This window comes from Phragmites australis, chromosome 17 (genome assembly GCF_958298935.1).
Source record: "Phragmites australis chromosome 17, lpPhrAust1.1, whole genome shotgun sequence".
Lineage (NCBI taxonomy): Eukaryota > Viridiplantae > Streptophyta > Magnoliopsida > Poales > Poaceae > Phragmites > Phragmites australis.
In genome coordinates, this window is record NC_084937.1 from 21,819,749 (window position 1) to 21,842,424 (window position 22,676).

The 22,676-nt window shown below is 45.4% G+C and overlaps 1 protein-coding gene across 1 annotated transcript; it reads right to left on the minus strand.

Moving 5' to 3' along the window:
- Nucleotides 1-21,356: 21,356 nt before the first annotated feature.
- LOC133897507 (zinc finger protein 4-like) lies at nucleotides 21,357-22,311 on the minus strand. The gene has a single exon (XM_062338267.1). The coding sequence runs from the start codon at nucleotides 22,170-22,172 to the stop codon at nucleotides 21,672-21,674; it is 501 nt and encodes a 166-aa protein (XP_062194251.1). The 5' UTR covers nucleotides 22,173-22,311; the 3' UTR covers nucleotides 21,357-21,671.
- Between the last annotated feature and the right edge of the window lie 365 nt (nucleotides 22,312-22,676).

Consider the following 22,676-nt stretch of genomic DNA (forward strand, 5'->3'; position numbering starts at 1 on the left):
CCCTGCATAACTTAGATGCATACAACTAATAAAAAAACAAAAGAGTACTAAAACCAGAATACATGAAACCATTTTAAAAGGCGAAAAGATTGCAGCTAGCTATGGTTGAGGAGCTTTAATCCGAAGTTGAGACTGCCATTCAAACTAGGTGAAAAACTCCCTGACCACCTACTCCAATTACGTGCACACCACCATTATCGGATTTGCATCCTCTAACTTTGTCAGGCACAGTAAATCGTGAGTAAGTGAACAGTTAAATGCAGTTTGTACTTTAGCAAACGCACTGTAGCAGATACTGTTGCGAAAATACTGTTGAGAATGGTACCGTAGCACTACTGTAGCACTAAGATCCTGACTGTTCACTCACGATCCGACGGACAAAAATACAAACTGTGATTTACTGTAGCGGTAAAGTCAGAGGATACGAATCCACCGTTATCTGCTCTTGATGCTCCTGCTGTGGTAGCACAAAGCAGGTACAAACAAGTGTGTACAAAGCTAGCTAGCTAGATAGGGTAGCATCTAGAGAGTGGTGACATTGTATGGCCAGTCATGCATTAGTTTGACCATGGCAGGATATAGAAGAAGGAAATTGTGGCAAACCATATTACTCTATTGTTATGAATTCCACATTTTTTCCTAGATATAGCTAGCTTATTTTTTGCTTTTCCCGTCCTTACTTGTCACTGTTATTGTCAAAATCAAAGCTAACCTGTGTATTATATAACAAGCAGATGACAGACTCCATATGGTCACTAAGGGAAAAGAGGTTTTCAAGAAGTACCCACAAAAAAACGAAAATTATCATTGAAATCACAAATGGAGCTGCAAAAGAATCTATAGCTATACTCGGATAAGAACCCTTCACTATTTACTTCTTTACAACTTTAATCCAAGTCACTTACGAGCCGGAGCCTGCATCGTCTATTTTGTGTACTTTTTCTTCTTTAGCTCTCGATTTTGGCAAACCGAGCTAATTGATAGTTGATCTGAGATCGAAATGAGTTATGACAGGTTGGGTATGTCAGGGCTTGTTGATATATAACGGATCGTTCCATAGTAACTGAAGTTTTTGTCTTTGTCCCTAAGTTGATCTATGCCACCATATATTCCTCTTGTAGGTCACACGTAATGAGCAAACAAATTATTATTATTATAAATACTTATGCATTTGTAACTCTCCTGATATAGTGAAGATCGTCTTGATGTGCATATAGTCTTTTCGCAAGGTTTTCCACACAAAATCAATGTCTCTTGTGTTCTCGTGTCCATGACTATTATTACTTTATGCTAGTCGATTTCTACAAATTTGTTTGTTAGGACTAAGTCGGCAAGTCCACATTTTCCCATGGAATGCAAATATACTTGACTTGGATTTGTGGCCACTGTACCAATTCATGGCAAGGTCAGCTCTTTATGCGAAACTCCACATAATTTGGTAAATACTCTTGTAATACTCAACATTGGGTTTTGAGTCAGACAATTTACACTAGGGTATTAAAGGAAATGACTTACTGTCACGTCCTGCCATAACCTAGTCATAAAGCATGCACATGCACCATGACATCATGTTTTTATTGTTTTTAACTTTTGTTTTAGGTGCAAAACTTTTGAAAATGTTACATCGTTAAATGCCTTGCATTCCCACCATATACTTATGAGTGGTAATTATTTAGAAATAGTTTTGAAAGCCCCAAAACCATTTAGGAAGGAAAAGGAAAAGAATTGATAGAAAAAGGGAAAAGGAGGAAGGCCTCACTGCACGTGGGCCTCCCCGCGGCATGACCGCCAGGGCTCAGAGCGGCCACTAAAGTCCAATCAACCACCTCTCACTCCCTCACTCAATCATTCTTTCCCCCACCCAAGAGAGAGAGAGAGAGAGAGAGAGAGAGAGAGGAGGGTTCCCTCGTCACTCCACCTCGAGCTCAACGAAAGCTGAAGATTGAAGGAGGAGATCGCTTGCGAGTTCCCCACATCGTCCCTGAGCTCATCCCCGAGAATCCCCTCGCTAGAGCAAGCCCCAAGCCGGAAGAGACAGATAGGTACATAGAAAGAGAGAGAGAGAGAGAGAGAGAGAGAGAGAGAGAGAGCCGAAGATCGATGGACGGCTTCCCAAGCTTCCCGAAGACTTCCGCAAGCTCCTCCCCACCATCTTCTCACTAGAGAAGCTTCCCACGCCTTTTTCACCTCTAAGCCAATTGGAGCATTCCGGAGCTGATCTCTACATAGGATCTTCCCCAATGCTGACCAACTCTCAAGAAAGCTTCCCCATACCAAGGTGAAGCTCTCCAACCTATTTCCCCTCATTTTCCCTGAGTTTCCCCCACTCCCCGTAGCCTTAGTATCGAGCTCCACCTAGCCATGGACGTCGATCCATGGGGCCCAAGATTTTGGCCTGAACCTTATAGAGTATTTTGGTACCACCCTTAGCTGAAGGTATCGCTGGAGCCTTCTTCGGTGACCTCACCGAGGTGCCACCGGCTAGGCCTAGCAGTCTATCCTTCAGTAGGGCTGGTGTGATCGCCAGGATGAAGCTTGACCGGTTAGATTCAAGTCAGACTCCATAGTTAGGAGTCAGACCACCACTTGGCCAGTCTGACCACCAGACCCTTTTCTGATCACCAGGGATCCAATCTGACCGCCAGGTTTACTCAGTGTTGGTGGAATAAGTTTCTTCTATGAACAAGGTGCAGTGAGAGTTGTTGTTACTAGAGTGACCCAAGCTTGGAGAAGTAGCAGAGAGGAAGAGGATGCCTACAATAGTTCTTAGAAATTTCATCTCTGTCACCATGTGCTCATGGTCGGTATTTATATTGCTTTCCTAATTGTAAGGTTACAGACATGCCCCCCATAGTGGTAAAGGCACAAGCTACTACTAGTACAACCGTGTTATAGGGCTAGTTTTGTACTATATCACCTAGGACAGAGGCCAAAATATTGACACACTAATGACATCATCCAACCGTGATAGTCACACAGCGGTGTGCGACCATTGTACTTGGTCGGTCACCAACTACGACGTCAGTCTTGTCCGACGTGTCAGGGTGGCCGCCACTTAACAAGGCATTTAATGCTAGTCACATCGCGACAGATACCATATGGTTGGTGGGATCGGCCCTACTGGTCTTACTTCGAGGCCCTCGCCCTTTCCCCAGCCTCCAGAGGTCCATGGCCTCCAGTGGTTAGCAGCCTCCAGGCCTTCAGGAGGCTCCGAAGGCTTGGGTTGTCGGGATTGCTTTGGAGCCTAGGGGGTCATGAGTTTGATGGTCTTTGATCTTAAGAGGGTAGAGTGAAGGGACGACTGGGGTCCTTGATGGTGACCCCCCAATAGCAGCCCCTCGTGAGGATGGACAAAGGAGCGGCCATCCCTGCGGCTCCCAGAGCAGGGGCTCCAATGATCCTTGGCTCCATTACTACGGGCCCATAGCCCTCCGTTTATTTTGAGCCAATTGAAAAACCAACCCAACGGTCAAGAAAAATGCGTAACACCACATGCTGAGAGAGGGCATTAAATGCATAATGCGGTTATTGGTGTGGCCACATCTTGCTGTTGGTAGTGGGACACGTGTTGTCTCGGCATTAGAGGGTCGTGGGGGACGGTTATGCTTCCCCATGATCGTGGGTGATGGGATGGGGCATGCACACATGCCTCGAGGAGATGATAACCGCTCCCTTAGCTTTATAAGGCGGGGTCCCGGCCAAGCGGCAGTCTAATCTAGCACTCCCGTTCTCTAGCTATCTTTGTTTTAGTAAGCACGCCCACCCCGGATATTGTGCTCCCATCTTCCATCGCCAATGAGTGCCCCTGCCGCCCTTAAGGATCTTTCATTGCTCGCTTTGGTACTTGTGGTGGAGCTAGTTCCTTGGCATGGGGGCCGACATCAGGGGACCTCGCCACCATGTCACCAACTTTGGCCACCACCTCTTTTCGCACAGAAGCGGCCTCCATCACTGTTGGTCAGAGCATGCCAGTGATGAGCGGGGCCCCTGACATGTGCATGCTGGCGGAGACTATGGCGATGTCAATTCCTCCATCGCTACCCGGGCTGCCGCCGGGCATGGAGCTCCATCGTGCCAGCAAGAAGTACCCTCAACAGACTAGTGTGCTTGAGGCATCCACTATTTTGAGGGGGAGAAGATATCCTCAAGACCCTCCTCCGCCTAAGCCCCTCGGGGGGAAATGGTTCCAGTGCCGCGGGGTCACGAGACCATGGTCTTCGAGGTCTTCTTCGATGCAGGCCTTAGTTTCCTAGCCGTGCCGCTCCTCGAAGGGGTGCTTTGTCACTTTTACATGGAACTCTCCTAACTCGGCGAACGCTATTGCACGTCTTGCCATCTTCGAATGGGCCATGCATGCGGAGGCTTGCGAGGGATGAGTGGAGCTTTTCGCCACCATCCATGAGGCGAGCTGCAAGCTGAAGACCTGGACGGAGGATGGAGAGACAAAGACCCTCTGCTTCAGCAATGTGAACTTCTAGCTTTGGCAGGAGCACCAAGGAGTGTTCCCTTCGAAGGCCATCAATGAATGGTGGTACACTGGGTGGTTCTACTATGATGTAGGCTCTGAGTTCCACCACCGCTCAACCAACCGTGACATCCATTACGTCTATACCCCAGTGGTGGATGTTTCTGAGGCTCAGCTGGCTTTGAGGGTAGCGTTCCTTCAGAGGGTTGCCCGGAAGATGAGCATGTGTTTCCTCGTAGAGGAGTTCATGATGCTGCGTGTCAGGCCCCTCCGGGTGGATTGGGATCATCCCTTTGATCAAGGTGAGGAGGGCGAGCCGAGCGTGTACTCTAAACCCACTATCCACTCTGGTGAGTCCTCTTCGTTGTCTATCTTCGAATCTGCAGATGTGAGACACCTCTTTGTTTTAGGGAATAATCTCCCGTTGGACCAAGCGGCTAAGATCATGGAAAAATTCATTGGATAGCCCTCCGCTGTGGAGTGCAACCAGTGTATGGAGCTGGTGGGGAGCTGGGAGTGGCATAACCGCATGTGCTATCACCTTGGACTGGTCGCTCCAGCCTGGCCGGACCCAACAGAGTGTCATGTCACTGGAAGGCGAGGGTGCCTGGTTGTTGGTGCTGCATCCTCCATGATGCTTGTGATCCCTTTATGAGCCTGAGCTTCACCTGGTCCCATGGGTTCATGTGCTAGCTCAGCGGCCAAGTAAATCGTGGTTGCGTTAGACAGAACGAAGCACCGTAGGATTGCAGTGGGTGCAAGTTCCGTGGGCCGCACAGTCGACGACGAGGCCCAGTTTGGTGTGGTGTCACCAAGAGGGCTCCGGCCCCTACAGACCCGACTGGCCTTGGCCAGAAGGAAAGGGGGGGGGGGTGAGGCCTCCCTCGATGACTATATGGCGTGAGAATTTGCTGATCCCTTTGACATTGAGGACCTCACAGGCCCCATTAATGTGACAACTGGCAGCACGGGTAATGTGTGATCCTAGTTCACCCTCTATTTTTGTTCCAGTTCTCTGATGTTTGAGGCTCCTAATTTTTGTGTTTCTTCTAGTATTTAGAGGCTACTAACTTGGACCCAGCCTCAGCCCCTACCCTCGAGGTTCTGGCAACCTCGAAGAATCTAATGACCACCCCAGAGGTGCTCGCGATAACTGGCCAGCCGAACTTGCCCGCTCCTCCCTTCTCTCCCCTCCTCTCCACTTGGGCCTCGGCCATTTCGGCCCAAACCGCTGTCAACTGGCCACCGCTACCTCCCTCTCCTCTCTCTCACTACAGTTGGGCCCCACATTGGCGTTGTCTTCCTCCAGACTCCTTGCTGTGTCTGAATCCAATCGGGCCACCACCACCCTCCGTTCTTGGCATGCGCGCCATGATCTCCTTGAAGCTGCCGCCTATATATAGCCAATGCTCCCTTGACTCAATTTCCACATCAATTCGCCGCCTCCCGTGCTCATTTTCGCTGAGACATCGAGAGACTTCGCCGCCACCATTGATGCCCCTCGATGGTTCTCGCCGACTCATTGTCCCCGAACCGCTTTGCTGCCAACAAGCCACCTACAAGCTTCACCGTAGCCTCCGGAGTCTGGTCATGCCTTTGTCTTTGTTCCTCGACCACCAGAACACTACCACCGATGTGTTCTGAATACCGCCATCGCTAGAACTCATTGCCAAGCTACCCCATCGCTCCTCCGAGCCTCATCTTACCCTAGGTAAGTTCCCCCATGCTCTCCTCTCTACCCTACGCCACTTGCCATCGAAAACCAACACCGGCGATGAGGTTTTTCCATCCTCCGGTGAGTCCTCCACCGCAAACTGAGCCAGTGCCGCCATTTTCCCTCTACCGTCGGCCGAATCCTTTTTAATGAATTAGTCAATCTTTTTTATCATTTCATGTGAAACCTAAACATTGGTTCCTATATCTTATCTTTCTTCAAGAGAAATCCAATCAATTATGTTCTTCTTGTCCAACCCAATCGAAGATCTCAGTCTATCGTTCTATTCCTATTGTTCTTGCAATTTGGAGTTTATTTGGTGTTTATTCGATGTTGCTTCTGTTTATCGATTGAATTCGTGATTAGTCGATAATGCTTTGAATCTATTCGAGAGACTTCAAGACCAAGGTTTCGTCAACACTGAATAATATTGGATAAAAGTCAAGTGTTCTTGATCATTCTGAACCTATGTTTTTAAATGTTTTGATTTAAAAAACTGCATGCATTGTATATCAACTTGATGGGTAGTCACCTATGTTAGAGTTTACCTAGTTCTTCCTTTACATCCCTTGAAGCCTAAGTGGTAGTTGGTATGAGTCTTTTGGGTAGAATTGCTTAGCCATGCTGAGAAGTGTAATATAATTGGTTAATGGACATATGCAACTACGGTGTTAAACATGTCGTAGCAACATGGAATTTAGTGCTTGGGCAAAGAGATGGTTTTGATAATGTTGGTACTTGTGGATACGTTCCAAGCATAATGGTCGGTTCTGGATGTCCTTAACATTTGCTACAGTTCTAGATGTTCGTTAACATTTGTATATGTTCTAGATGTCCTTTAACATTTGATAGTTATTAGCTGGTTGGATAGTCTTTTCCAGAGTATGAACAAACAAAACATGTGTAACCTGATTAAGGACCAGTTCGTGGAGCGACAACCCAAGAAATACCATACCAAACACGAGGCCGATATGGGTAAGGCTTAGCATATCTATTAGACACATGGCTAGCATTCGTTGGAGTACCAGGACCTAATTGATGGACCATGCTTCGTAGCGATTCTCCTGACTGCACACCACTGGCGTGTATTAAGTGTCTTGCAAACACAGCAACAAGGATATCATGACTTGGCTAAAAGTTGGACAACCTCTGTAGAGTGTAAAATATGATATATCAGCCGACCCACGGTTATGGGAGACTTGGATCCTCACATGATTAGATGCGTATGGTTTGAGTTATGGTTATGGTTATGGTTATGGATACGGTCTGGTGATATGAGATGGTTATGATTTGCATGGTGGGTGGCCGTGAGTGATAGTTGTTGGTTCGTTTGGGTTACTCTCACTTAACAACTACTTAATGCTTTTCAATTATATTACCGTTTACTTTACTCACATTTACGTAAATATACCATGTGTTAGCTTGTCTTTGATATAAGCCTACATATCATTATTCTCCTGTATATTTATTGAGCGCGTCATGTGCTTACACCTACTATTTTCCCTATGCTATATGACATGTGTGGTGCTGCTCAGTGAATGAAGATGTTGAAGACTATCAAGACGAGCTTGTGATGTTATAGGCATGTGTCTCCCGGTCGGTTTCTTGCGGTGTTGTTGGGCATCAATGCTTCTGTTCTACTGCAGATATCTACATAGAAGATAATATATGTCAATTGTTGTAAGAGTTAAATACTTATTCTATAAAAGTATTACTTTTGTTACTTCACCCGTAACATCCTTATGTGTGTTAAACATCCTAGGCACACATAAGCCGCATATGGTTTTGTCCGTTAAAACTGGGTGTGACATGCATGACATTGATTCAAGATTCATCAGTTAATACTTGTGAAACATCTTTGGGTTCAAAAGAAGCAACAAAAGTTCAATGAGCATGAGAATTAGTATCAATAAACCTGGACTGTGTGACTCGTTGCAAATATCCATTCATTTGATCAGGTGGATGATTCCACTGAATGTGCAATGGAGCATTGACGCTAGAAGCAATATCTTCTTCTCCTTCAACATGCACCGATGATGTAGTAGCTTGAGGTTTTCCAACTGTAGATAAAGTGGTTGAAGGTGTCAAGGGATCTACAGCTGAATGTGTCATCGGAAATAAAATCTCATCCTCATCCTCCTCATCATCATCCACAAAAATGCTCTCGGACTCCCCCTGAATATGTATACATATACCTGTATCATTATCCAGTTCCAGGACTAGCCTCATCGAAAGTTACCTCATAGGTTTCAACAATTTTGTTAGTCTCCAAAACAAGCACACGATAGCCATTAGTATGAGCAGGATATTCAAGAAAAATACCATCAATTGATCTAGACTCAAACTTATTTAAATTTCTAGATTTTACCACAAAGCACTTACAACCAAAAACTCTAAAGTGAGATACACTAGGTCTATGTCCAAACCATAGCTTATATGAAGTTTTACCCAATTTAGATATCAAGAAAACACGGTTTGAAACATAACAGACAGTAGATATAGCTTCATCACAAAATTTTCTAGGAGTAAAAAATTCATCTAACATGGTTCTAGCCATCTCAACCAGATTTGTATTCTTCATTTCAACTATACCATTTTGTTGAGGTACTCTAGGTGATCAAAATTGATGTTTAATTCCATTTTTAGCACAAAAGTGATCAAAAGAAGAATTCTTAAATTCAGTTCCATTATCACTTCTAATCGCTCTCAAGGATCATGGGAGATCAATGGGTAATAAAAAAACTAAACTTCTCAAATAACGAAAAGCTTCATCCTTAGATATCATAAAGTAAATCTAAGAATATCTAGAGTAGTCATCAGTAATAACAAGCACATATCATTTACCTCCAAAAGATTGAACTCTAGAAGATCCAACAGTATGAAGATGTAAAAGTTAATCTGGTGCATTTGTCATTACCATGGTAATAGGTGGATGTGAACCTAAATGCATTTTACCGTATCTACAAGAAGAGCAAACTAACTCGCTATCAACCTTAAGCTTAGGTAAGCCACGAATAAGATCTAAACCACTAATTTGAGTGAGATGATCTAGACCAATATGACCAAGTCTACGATGCCAAAAGAATAAATCTTTAGAAACAGTAGCAGCAAGACATCTAAGCTTAGAGGAAGGTGACGCATCAAAATCAGCTTTAAAAACTCCTTCAAAATTTGAGATTTTAAAAACCAGATCACCTGAAGCATCTAATACTTTACATTCATTTTTCTTAAAGCACACCTCAACATCTTGATCAATCATTTGTGATACAGAAAGCAAATTAAATTTCAAATTCTCGACTAGAGCAACATCATTGAACATAAACTTCTTATTTACCTGCATTATACCTTTTGCAACAACTGATGTAGAAGAAGCATCTTCAAAAGCAACACTTTCAGCACGAGATTCACGTACAAGGGAGGAGAACCAATTCTTATCACCAGACATGTGGCGTGAGCATCCGGAATCGACTGACCATATGTTCTCCTTCCTCAGTCGAGAAGCCTACAAAGCAACAAATGATGTCGAGGCCTCAGAACTGGGTTAGTAATATAGTATTTAGGGATCCAATACCGAGTCACTCGACTAGAAATGCGAGTAGGAAAATATGAGTAACCTGAGTAGACTCAACTCGAGAAGCTCGAGTAGGTTTAACTTGAGAAGCACTAGCAGCCCGAGTAGTCTCTACTAGAGAAGACCGAGTAGACTCATGAACATCTCTAAGAGAAGTGAGCTCAGTATAAATTAAGTAACATGACTTGCAAGCATCATCATCAGGAATTAAGTTTTAAGTCTTGCAATTTCAGAATTTAGTGATTCAATTAAAACATCATGTTTCTTAATTTTCTTGTTACGTTTCTCTAAGACTGTAGCTAGACGAACAATAGTATTATCATAAGTAGGTAATACCTCGTCACCATCGCTATCAAGTTCATCCTCGATGCAGCTTTCTTTGTTGCTTGCCATGAGACACAACCCAGTCAAATCATGCAATGTCTTGCTCTTGGATGTTGTGTCATCCTCACTGCTATCCGAATCAACGTCAGTCAAGTTGACTTGTTCAAGCGCCAAAAGAACTCGATGCACAACCTTACAATTGAGAAAGCTCTTCTTCTTCCTATCATTGAATGAGCACTTCTTTGTCTCCTTCTCCTCTTTTGATGCCTTCTCTACAAGCTTAGAACAATTGGAACGAATATGGTTGAGATCACCACATTCATAGCATCTTTGAAGACCTCCACTTCCTCTCTTTCTCATATGCACATTTTGCAATGCTTTAGAGAAATGAGTAGAGAGGAGTGCTAAATATTCTTCAAAAATCAACTGAAGCTGATCATTAGTTAGTGAAGATGTAGAAGATAAAGAAAAGCTTGATGAAGAAGACTCAATATGAGACATACAAGTTTGAGAGACCAAAGCAATTAATTTATTAACGTTCTTCCTAGCAAAGACATCTGGCTCATGAGTTTTCAATTTAGAATAAAGAACATCTAATGTAAATGTACTCATTACAGTAGATTCTCTAATAGATGTCATCTTCATCTCCCATACCAACATGTCTAAAGCTCCTAGTAGTTGTCGTGCATTTTCAGCATCAGTATATGCAATATTAACAATATGCAGATCGCTAAAAGTCCAGCCACCACACGACTCCCTCATGCCTGCTCTGACTCGAACAAGAATTCGTCTTCACATCCTCTCACGATCAGATCGCCTCCTACGTCCATCGCAAAACCTTTTCTCTATACGCAATGTTCTCTTAGCTCAAGCGTCCCGCATGACATCCTCGATCACCACGACCTTAGTTCCTCCTAAACCTAGTCGCCGAACCTCTGTTCTTCCCTGAACCTAGTTTGTCGATCCGTTATCGACCATGTTTGCCTTCGAGCAACACCTGCATATGAATCAAACGAGTTCGAGCACAAGTCCTTCCCGACTTGACTCAAGATCAGTTCACGCAACACCATGCAAACTCCAAGCAACACTACTACAGAGCCGGGCTTATATGCTGACCTATCACCGCCGGTTCCTCATGGGCCGACATTGATGGGGCATCACTACCAGTTCATAAACCACACGGGAAGAATCAGCCATCGTGGCGTATGAACCGACAGTGATAAGGGTCATCACTACCGGCTAATGGACTGAGCCAACAGTGATACCCAACACCCTCATCACTGCCGGTTGAATCCACTGACCAGCAGTGATATATGTACATCACTGCTGGCGGATTATATGAGCCAGTAGTGATGTACTCTTCCTTACCTTCTACTACCTCGAGCTAACAGAGCCATTTCAGAACCATAGGAATAAATTTAGAAGCCTACAATATAGAAACTTTATTTTTCATTTTTCAAGGGTTGAATAATAAAGAAAAATTCTAGGAATGACACCAAGAAATATTCATCGGAAGCGGACGTGGTTTGTTCAGTTTTACTTGGAGCAGGTCGTGGGTTCAAGTCTCAGTGCGCGCGCAGCGAAATTAAATTTTTTTGCTCCCCGCACCAGCAATGAAAGGGGTTTCACTGCCGGTGTGCATATTCGACCGATAGTGAAACCATTTTCACTGCCCGTGGACTTTGGGCCGGCAGTGAAACCCCTTTCACTGTCAGTTGTCCTATTGAACCAGCAGTGAAGGTCCCCTTTCATTGCCGGTGGACTTCTTCAGCCTGCAGTGAATGTCCTCACCCTATAAAACTGCTCAATGCCTCGCGCCCTTTGACACTTAGAAATTTTTCCCCTTACTCGCAGCCACCCCCCCAGTTGTTGTTGTCCCCGTCCCGGAGCCCCAACCTCCCCGTCCTGGAGCCCCGACGCCGCCGTCCCCGTCCTGGAGCACCGACACTGCAGTCCCTGTCCCGGAGCCCCGACCTTCCCTTCTCGAAGCCCCACCGTCCCCAGAGCCCATCGTCCCTGTCCTGGAGCCTTGCCGTCCCAAGGTTAGTGACGATATCTCCCGCCATCCTCCTCCTCTCCTCTCCTCTCCTTTTGGGAGTTCCTAAAGTTGTGGCAGTATTTGCTGTCCCGAGCTATTGTTGAACATCCAACGGTACTGGTCTATGTATGCCTCTGGTATTGGTGAAATGATGCTGGAGTATTAAGAAATTTAGCTTGAGGAATGGTGACCAACGGTACACATTTGCTATAGATTGAAACTTTTCAATTGCAAAAATTCGTGGATTGAATTTTAATAAAGGAATGCGTTGATTGAATTTGTGAACTCTGGATTTCCAGTTTGGGGTGTATTGTTGGAACAAGCAAAATGTATGTTCTTGTAGGAGTGGAAGTGTTGGTGTTTGTTTGCACATTTAGCTGTAAATACTTGGCTTATGCAGTTATGCAATCGTCAAGGGGGGAGAGGTATAGAATGGAAGTTTCATGGTGTAGTTTGAAACTTTGAATGATGAATGCTTGTCAATGTAATGCAATGCACATTATCATTTATCTGGATGAGAATTCCTCTTGGATAGTTTCATGTTTTGATTGCTGGGGTGATAGCCATAAAATGGTAAATGCTGGTATGAGTTGGGAGGGTGCTAATCGTTGGATAGAAATGTTGGTATAAATGTTAAGGTTATGTCAAGTGCTTGTGTGAACAGAACAAGGATCGAACATCTGATGCGATGAAGATCATGGAGCCTTGTTAATGACCTTTTCTGCATATCAATTTTATATCAAAGTTGTATCTCTTGTTTCTGCATATCTTAACTGCACTGTTTTCTTACTTGTTTTAGTTTTTTGCAAATAATGAAATTGAAGAACTATTTACCATACATATGAATGCAAAGCTAGACTGGGATGGTTATTACACATGCACCTTGCACGCCTTTTCACTATCCCAGTCGAGCTTGCAGTCGTATATAATTATCTCCATAATCTGATGCGGATCAATCAAATAATAGACTCTTTGCTGGTTTTCTTCTTTTGAAATACAATAAAATAGTGGCGATAATGATATGGCTCGATGCTGTATTTCTTTACTACTTCTAGGACTTTAGTACTGATTACATGTTCGGAGAGGAAGCATTCTTTCAAGGTAGCATTTATGTGCGAGTTCTACTAGTTCAGAGAGCAGCTTCTCTCAAGACAATGCTTTCTCCCTGAACATGTAGTCAGCACTGAAGTAATAATAAGGCTATTTGCTAGAGCCATTGTGTCTAATAGTTTCTTGCAAGAACATTCTTTAGTATTACTATGGTTTGTAGTATATCATTTTTGCATATTCTTTGAAATTTAGGACTGCTATGACATGGTATGTTGTTCATTGTGGTCGGCAAAGTGGAGTGTTCTCCAGTTAGGACGAATTCCATGCACAAGTTAATGGATTTAAAGGAGCATGTTACAAAAGATACAAGTCCAAACATGAAGCTGTTGCGGCATAAAACAGTCAAGTCATCAAAGCCGAGCTAAAATTGGCTAACTTTGAAAATAGGAAGTGTGATTTCACATGTAAAGATATCATAAACCTAATTCTAGTTGTAATCATTATTATTTTTCTATGTAATATGATGTGACTTGTAAGATCAATGTGTCAACTGTCAGTACCTTTATGCCTATTTTGCAATATGAGATGTGACTTTTTTTGTTAAATGTGGTCGTAACGTACTCATTTACAATATTATATGTGTATGCATTCTATCTATCGACTCCTTTACGGTTATCTCACTCTTTTGACAACCTCCATCCCTCCCCCGTCGGCATAAAGGTATTGATTTACATTACATGTCTCATTGTATGCATGTATTGAGTGGGAGAGAGACGGGAGATCGAGGACAGAGAGGGAGGACAGGGCCAGAGTAGAAGGGAGAGGGGGGAGGCATAACACTGCCAGCTGAAGCTTTCAGCCAGCAGTGATAACCCCTTTCACTACTGGTCCACAGAGTCAGTAGTGATAGTCCCTGACTATCACTGCCCATTACCCATTGCCGACTCCAAAACCGGCAGTGAATGGGGTTTTGGAGCCAGCAGTGATGTACTGTTCTATAGTAGCGTAAAACCATCACGCTAATATAAGCATACCCAACTTATGATAACGCATCAAACCATCTATGCTATCCAAGCATATCCAAACAATATCTTAGCAACTCATGAACATCATCCTAATGTCATTATGCTAAATCACTTTGCTATGATAAATTCATTATTCAAATCAATTTTTCATGGCATGATCCCAAAAGGGTGCAGACTCCAGCCTTATAGAGGGCTCCGTCGACCAGGAGGTAAACCCTGGCGCGTTGCCTGGTGTGACGAAGCTCAATAGGGTTGTCGGGCTCCTTTGTTCCATTTAGGAAAGAGAAGAGTTTGTCCCTCCAGTCTGGGGGTCTAATGGGGAGTATGGTGGCGGCAGCCTCGTTAGGAGTACCTATCGCTAAGTTATGGAGGACTTCAAAGCAGGCCCCTGTCGGAGGGTTAGCTCCTATCGCAGGGATCCTGAGGGACCCCTTTTTAGAGATTCGGCCGGGGGGATGATTCTATGTTTGCCGGAGAAATAAATGGATGTAAATGCGATGGCAGGTGGGGTGGAATGATCTAATGCAGAAAAGAGTAAATGCGCTGGGGGATTTTTAGACAGGTTCGGGCCCCACTGCGCGTAACACCCTACTCCTGTGTGGATGCTATAAATGCCCTGAGAAAGTCTCTCAGGAACGTTTTAGTTACAAGAATGTCTGTCTATCCTAGAGCTTCGGGCTCCTTGTTCTTCGGTTTCTATGCTCATACGAAGGTGTTCTTCGACTTTCAATTTCAATTTCATACGAAGGGCTCCTTGACTCTGTGTGCGCTTATCTAGGCTTGGGTTCACCGTAGACTTCAACTTTCAATTCACTGCCTTTGTCCATGCCTGCCGGCTCCTTAAATACTCACCGGCGGTAGCGTGCCCCGAACGGGAGGGCACGAGTTCCAAGGCGCCATAAATGGAAAGGGCGTCATCATGGCCTCTACGCGAAGTGACGGGGGTTGAAAACGCACCCCGCGCCCGGTCTTCAGTCGTCATGATGGCGCTGGTAACGGGCGCCGTGGAGAGGGCCCACCGGGCAGCCGCAGAGCGGCCCGGCGTGCCCGCCTGGTCTTGTTCGCCTGCCACAGCAGCGCGGCAGAAGGAACGCCTCGGGCCTCGCGATGCTATCCCGAGGCGCGCCAGATGGCACGGGATGGGACCCGTGCATTAAATGTCCCCACGCCCTTCTGCCAGAATATGGCAGGAACTGACACCGAGCGTGGCGGGAGCAGTTGGAGGTGACAGGCCACACGCGCTCTTAAATGCGGTATCAGGCCTTTCACTGGCTGATACCTCATCGTTGGACCCCTGTGGGGGCCACTGACGGGGGGCTTCCTGGTTCATCGGAGAACCGAGTGCTCGGGGGCCACTGTTCACCTCCCCGAGCACTCTCTCCAGAGAATGCCCTTTCTTGGTCCTCGGGGAACTGAGTGCTCGGGGGCTACTGTTCATGGCCCGAGAACTTTCTCCAGGTCTGGACTGTACGGATCCTCGGGGAACCGAGTGCTCGGGAGCCGCTGCTCGCAGCCCCGAGCACTCTCTCCCGGAACTTCCTTCCTTGGGTCCTCGGGGCACTTGGGTGCCCCGGGGGCCACTGCTCGCAGCCCCAGGCACACCCCTCACGGTACTCGGTTCTCCTGGTCGTCGGTGGACTTGGGTGCTCGGGGGTCACTGTTCACCTCCCCGAGCACTCCCTTCCCGGTCACTTAGTCTTTTTGCAGATCATCGGGGAACTTGGGTACTCGGGGGCCACTGACTGTGGCCCCGAGCGCCCTCTTCCGGGACTTAATCTTTTTTACCTCGCAGAGGTGACCCCGCGGGAGGGCGCCACGTGGTGGATTGCTGGCCTGGCCTCGGGATTCGGGGACCCCTGGTTCCTGATTCACCGACAGCCCCCTTCTGTAGGGCTCCGCTCCCAGCAACAGGCTTCACTAGGGCATCAGCTTCTTGGATATCCGTGCATGGTATGCTACGCACGGAGATGCTGCGGAAGGATACCTCAGCTTTGCGTATGGCCTTGAGGTACCTCACCAGGTTCGGATGCCAAGCCTGGAAGCTCTTGTCAACGTGCATGGCGACAATTTGAGAGTCTATTTTGACAAGCAGCTTGGTGGCTCCTAAGGCTCGGGCCTCCCGAAGGCCCAAGTGGACGGCTTCGTATTCGGCGTTGTTGTTGGTTTTCTTGAATTCCAAGCGGGCGGCGAACGTGGCTCATTGGCTTGTCGAGGAGATGAGGACTGCTCCAGCCCCGCGCCTTGTTGGCCAACCAATCACAAACTTCACTACGAAGGGAGCTAATTCCATAGCCCACTTGCCTATACTTCATGTCACCTCGCGATTACAGAACATATCGCCCAACGTGTACGAGGTTGGTATTATGATGTCATGGGCGAGAAAGTAATGTCAAAGCTTACGTGACGCCATCAAGAATGCATACGCCGTCTTCTCGAGCTCGGTGTAGCGCGTTTTGGCCCCAACCAAGGCCTTTGAAATATAGTAGACTGCCCTTTGCCCAAAGCGACCCTCATTCTCCTCTTCCTGCACGAGTAGCACACTCTTACCGCAGAGGCAAAGGCGGATAAGTACAAGAGGAGCCCTTCACTGGGAAGGGGTATATCCAACGTCTTGAGGTCGAAGAGGTGAGCCTTGAGGGCCTCAAAGGTGGCCTGGCACTCCGCCATCCACCTAAAAGCTCTAAAGCCCCGTAGTGTTTTGAAAAATGGAAGGTTGTGCTCAACTGACTTGGAGAGGAAATGGCAGAGGGCTGCGTGGTGGCATGCCAAGTTCTGAACCTCTTTCGCATCAGTGGGGGTGACATTTCTATGATGGCACTAATTTTACCAGGGTTGGCCTTGATGCCTCTCTTGGAGACTAGGTACCCAAGCATTCTACTAGTTTTGGCAACAAATACACACTTCTTTGGGTTGAGCAGTACACCTGCGACCCAGAGGCTATGAAATATTTCTTGGAGGTCAGTAATGTGGTCATCTTCGAGCTTGCTTTTCACGACAATGTCGTCCACATAAGACTCCACGTTGTGGCCTAACTACTGATCTAGGATTTTGTGCACCAGACAGGAGAAGCTGGCTTCAGCATTTCAAAGCCCAAAAGGCATCTGAACGTAACAATATACCACAAAGGGGGTAATAAAACTAGTCCTGCCCTCATCCTCTGTGGCCATCCACACCTAGTGGTACCCAGAGTATACATCTATGAAGCTCAGCAACTCACAGCCGACGGTGGAATCCACGAGCTGGTCAATGCGAGGGAGTGAGTACGGATCTTGGGGGTAGGCTTTGTTGAGCGCTGTGAAGTTGATAGTCACTTGTAGTGGATGACCTCGTGGATGATGTCAAATTTTAGCAATTTTTAGACTTCCTCCTTAGCGGCCTCCACCCATTCCAAGGGGAGCTTGCGAAGCCCCTAGTGCACAGGCTTGGCCTACAGGTCGACTACAAGGACATGCTCGATAATGTGGTGGTCGACGCCAGGGAGGTCATGAGTAGACCCTGTGAAGACGTCGATGTTGTCCTATACGGTGGTTAGGAGCCGGGCTTCCCGCTCTGGAGCGAGGTAAGCCCCGACTTGGAAAGCTTAGTCGAGATAGCTCGAACTCGATAAAACTTGCCTGACATCCCGCGCCCTGGTGCTTGAGGTATGTTGGAGGGGGGAGTCTTCGAAAGGCTCCATGGCTACGTTGTGGACATGGTGACTGCTGAGTTGTGAGAAGATGTGAGTGATGTTAGGGGTAGATTGGGAGAGGGACTCGGATGCTATAAACTGTTTGCATTATTTAAGTACCGTTTGTTGGCGCTGTTGACTTAAGCACTTTTCCATACTACTGTTGGGGAACGGGCAGGCTACGCTAGCCTAAAACAAAAATTTTCTACCGCATTCACCCAGGAAATCATGCTAGTAGGAGATCATAGATTGTTACCGCTCGACGCGCAGTGCAGTGGAAGAAGAGTTGGAGTAGAGCGATCCAACGTTGTGTGCATCAAATTCCTCAAGCAGCTTCTCGATCAGATCTGCGACCAGCCCCGCGTAGGTGGTCACGCTCCTCGACCTACTCCGAGCAGGTGGTCGTGCTCCTCGACTAACTATGAGAAGGTGGTTGTGCTACTCAACCAACTCCGAGCAGGTGGTCGTGCTCCTTGACCAACTCACATTCAACTCGCCAAGAAGATCAGCGCCCCAATAGCAGCAGTGCCTCTACAGTATCCACACATACTGGGCAGAAACACCGAGTGCCGATGTGCTAGCTCCGCACACGCGGCTAGGGTTTTAGGAGATTGTGTGTAAGGTTGCGGCTAGGGTTTCGGAGTGGCTCAACTTGGGCACGCCCTACCCACGCCTCTCCTTTTATAGAGCTTGCCAATGAGCTCCTACGTTGGAAGCCCTTTAGGACTCTAACTTCTCATGGATCACAATCCAATTAAAACCCATATACGAATCTAATTCGCATGTTTTGTTCCAACCCATTAAGTGTATGACCCATTAGGTTAATGTACAAATGGCTACGACTTGGAAACCATTTCCAAACCGAAATCAATAGCGGTCCCTAGCAGGACATGTTGACTCCCGAGTATACATAAAAGATCATATCGGCTGAACCTTGATATACACATGCACCGATCCCTTCGCCTCACGATACCAGTCAAGTTCAAGGCGAGATATGAGCCACCCTTGTGATAGCCCAACCATTCACTCGAGCAAATAGTGGATTCATCATGATTAACTCTTTAATCATATTGGCATGGCCATGCACTTTCTCAATCCAACTACCTCGAGGGGCCCAGAGATATCTCTCCTGTTATCAAGGAGGGGCAAATTACATCTTGATCGCTCATACCCCACGACATGTTTAATGACAAACCCAAAAACTACCTTTATGACTACCCAATTACGGAATAGCGTTTGGCAGCCTCAAAGTATGCCACTACACATTCTGGGAATCAATGACGATCTCAAGTCTGAGGATCCTGCAGGTACACAATTTGAGATAACAACTGATGGTACATTATAAATAATAGTCCCAGCAGTGTCTCAAGGTGGGTCTATCCAACATTATATTCTCTAACATAAATGTCAACATTATTGATATGGTTCTCTATACCTATGATCCATAAAACGTGATCCTCAATCAATACATGTGCTGGTCTTATGTATCATTACAATGATATGTGACCAGGGATTGACTAAGAATAACATCATGAAATAAACAAAGAGTTTCATGAACAAGTCACATACTTGACAATCAATATAAACGATATTCATTCTTGGAATAACACATTATTCGGTAGTACATGAACATAGACGTGTGATACAATCATCTCTATGGTTGCCTCTAGGGTATATCACCTTCAACTACCACATATCTGAATAGGTAAGGATGAGCTAAGTATCATAAGTTGTTGTGTTCATTTGACTCATGTGCCTGTGATGTGACCGAGAGGGCTTGTAAGAGGCACCTAAGGTTGCTCCGGGAGTAGACCTAGGTGGCCTCAGCATACTTGGGCATGGGAGCAAAGTTTCGGGGTGGGTACATAAATGGTTATCACGTGAATCATTGCTTGCAACCAACGGGTTGTATAGAGGGTGGTCTCGTGTTGTGTGGGTAAAGATCTACTCTCTTGCAGGGTGTAAAATCAATTCAAATTACCACACTCTTAATGTTCATTAGATGTCACCATAGAGTTCCATTTGGTATTGGTCCGGGGTGATGTTCAAGGTGATGTTCATTATATGTGGGATGAAATGAGATGATCATTTTTGTTCTATGTTGAGATTATCATATTCACATGTGGTATATGGTTGTGCTCTTATGGTCATAATAGGATAGTCTAAGTGTTAAGTTATGTTAGGTGCTCACATTTTTAAGTTGTAAGTTGAATTAAATTTTGCATAATTCAATTTTACCTTGTGGCTTACTCCTTGCTAATTCATCCAATGCATTATCCTTAAAGTCGGGAATATATATACCCATACGAGCAAGACTTGCGAATACCTTTGTACTCATCGTGTTTTGTTGATTATTTTGTAGAAAAAATTTAGAAGCCGGCTATTTGTGCCCCATCGAGAGCGGTGTGGTGATAAGTAGTTACTATACTACTACTAACTCTGGTCGGTTGCCTTGTGTGAAAATAGCTCCACCAGTGTTTGTTTTTTTTAAATGTTATTTCGCTGCAATTTATGTACAATTATGCTAGATGATACTTGTCTTTTGTTTAATTTAGCAACATATAATCATTTGAGATTTTGTATAATCATAATGTTGTGATGTATATATTGGTAAAGATATGTGTGAATTATAGTTCTCCTGGGAATTATCAAAATACACATATCGGGACTGGATTCATCTTAATCATTTAGTGGTTGCGATTTTTATGGCGAGATGTGAGTTAGCACGTGGCGCGTTAAGATACAAACATATGCTACCTTTCATCTTATTAAATGATCGTCCAATTTGATTAATTCAAATATAATTTGGCGGGTCCTCACACTTACACACTCTCTTATAGATGCTTTTAGGAAGATGAGAGAGATAGAGAAAATAACTAGGGATATGGTATGAAAATGCTCATTAGATTCGCATGGAATCCCATATTTCACAATCTTCATATTTACCAACGGGATGTTTGGAGCGTCGATATTTGACATGAATTTTCACAGAGTCGGAACCAATCCAATTCCACATGATGCAACTTTGGACGCAGGGGTTGAAAACATAACATGTAGGAATGGAATGTCGCCATGCTCCGTACCATGGAATCTTATAGGGTTTCAAAAGACAAGATATTTTTTTTTTCTACTTAGAGATGGTGTGTGTTTGTGTGGTTCACGAGAAAGTATGGGAATGCATTCTTGTGGAATTTAAATGGTAATATTGTCCCCAGAATAACTTATATAGGAAACATTCTAATGATTAGAATTCTATTTTTTTTTAGACCGTGCAATCCAGTGAGGCCCTGTATCCTCAAAAGTTAGTGTACCATCTAAATGAGAACTACGCATACTGTATAATAGATACCCGTGCTGTTGCTAAGGCCGCCGTTACACAAAGAGATACTGGAATCGGAACAATCTGGGGCACGCGAGACATTAAGTATAGAGCTAGGGTAGAGGAAGAAGTACTTTTTTTTTTGAGAAATTGAGAGCGAAAATTCACATGGCATGTGCACAATTTTGAATCTCTTGAAGAAGCTCCCAGCAGATTAATATTTCATTTCAATTAAAGATGCATGCTAAAATCCATAGCTAATTGAGAACAAAGAGGAAACAACTGAAGAGCACACCAAATACCACGCCCTTTGGATAGCAGGATGGATCGATAACAGTTCATCCAAGAAATTCCATCAGACGAATACAACCACATGAGGAATTGATGCATCCAACACCGAAAGAGATACCACGAAACAGCTGACTAAGACTCATCATACAGATCGAATTATCTAAGCAAACACGGGCGAATTAAAGGTGAGGCAGGAAGAGGAACCAATCAAAGCCTGAGGGATAGGTCCAGCTCATCGGCGCGCTCGACGCCGTAGCCGTTCTCCGACCGCCTCTTCTTGTTGCTCCGCAGATCAGGCACCGGCGGTAGAGTAGCAGCTTGTTGCTTGTCCTGCCTCGACCTCTTATCTGCATCAACGACGACGACTCCGGCGCCCCCGTGACTGGCGCCGGTGTCGCGGGCTCCGGTGGCGGCCGCCCCGTGCGCGCGCATGGCGGCAGCGATCTCCCGCCGGCGTTTGGCCAGGCTGCGCTCGTACTTGTGCGCGTTCTGGTGGCCGCCGAGCGCCTGCGAGCTGTAGAACTTGCGGTCGCAGTACATGCAGACGAAGAAGCCGGGCAGCTCTGGCGACACCGAGCGGTGGAGGAGGGTTAGCTCAAGGCTGAGCTCCTGCTCCATTACAGTAGCTAGCAGTCTATGTGATGTGAGAGATAATGTGTTTCTGTGTGTGTGTGAGAGAGAGAGAATTTCATTTGCAACAGGAATCATTGTACTAAGAGAGGGTTAAATACAGCGAGGCTAGCAGGTGTTGCATTGTTCCGCGAGATCAGGTTACTGCTTGAGAGTGCAACCAGTTGACGGAGGTCGCACACGTTTCCGTTTTGTAGGTCTGTGGAGGAACTAGCTAGGCCAAGTTGCTTTATTGCTGGAGTGTATTTGTTCAGACAAATTTGCAAGGGAACTCACAGATCTTTCTCATAAGATGACACAAGCGTAATTTGAAAACTAATCCAAAATTTGAAATCACTTGCTGTTGGATAGATATTAATTCTAGGTAAGCTAAATAGCTCATCATCTTTACTGAGATTTGCACATAGTTTGGTTCACAGTGTGCTTCACTTGTTGTCATATACGAATAAGATTGTATGACATATGTAAAGTTATATTTTACTGCGGTAAAAAGTACAGAATTTATTAATCAGAATACTATGCGAAACAGCAAAAATGCTCACTGTTAAGCACATCTAAACATATGTCGCACAGGAATATAGG

Coding starts and splice junctions, on each gene's coding strand:
- LOC133897507 (XM_062338267.1), bottom strand. CDS start 22,172: ATGATTCCTGTTGCAAATGAAATTCTCTCTCTCTCACACACACACAGA.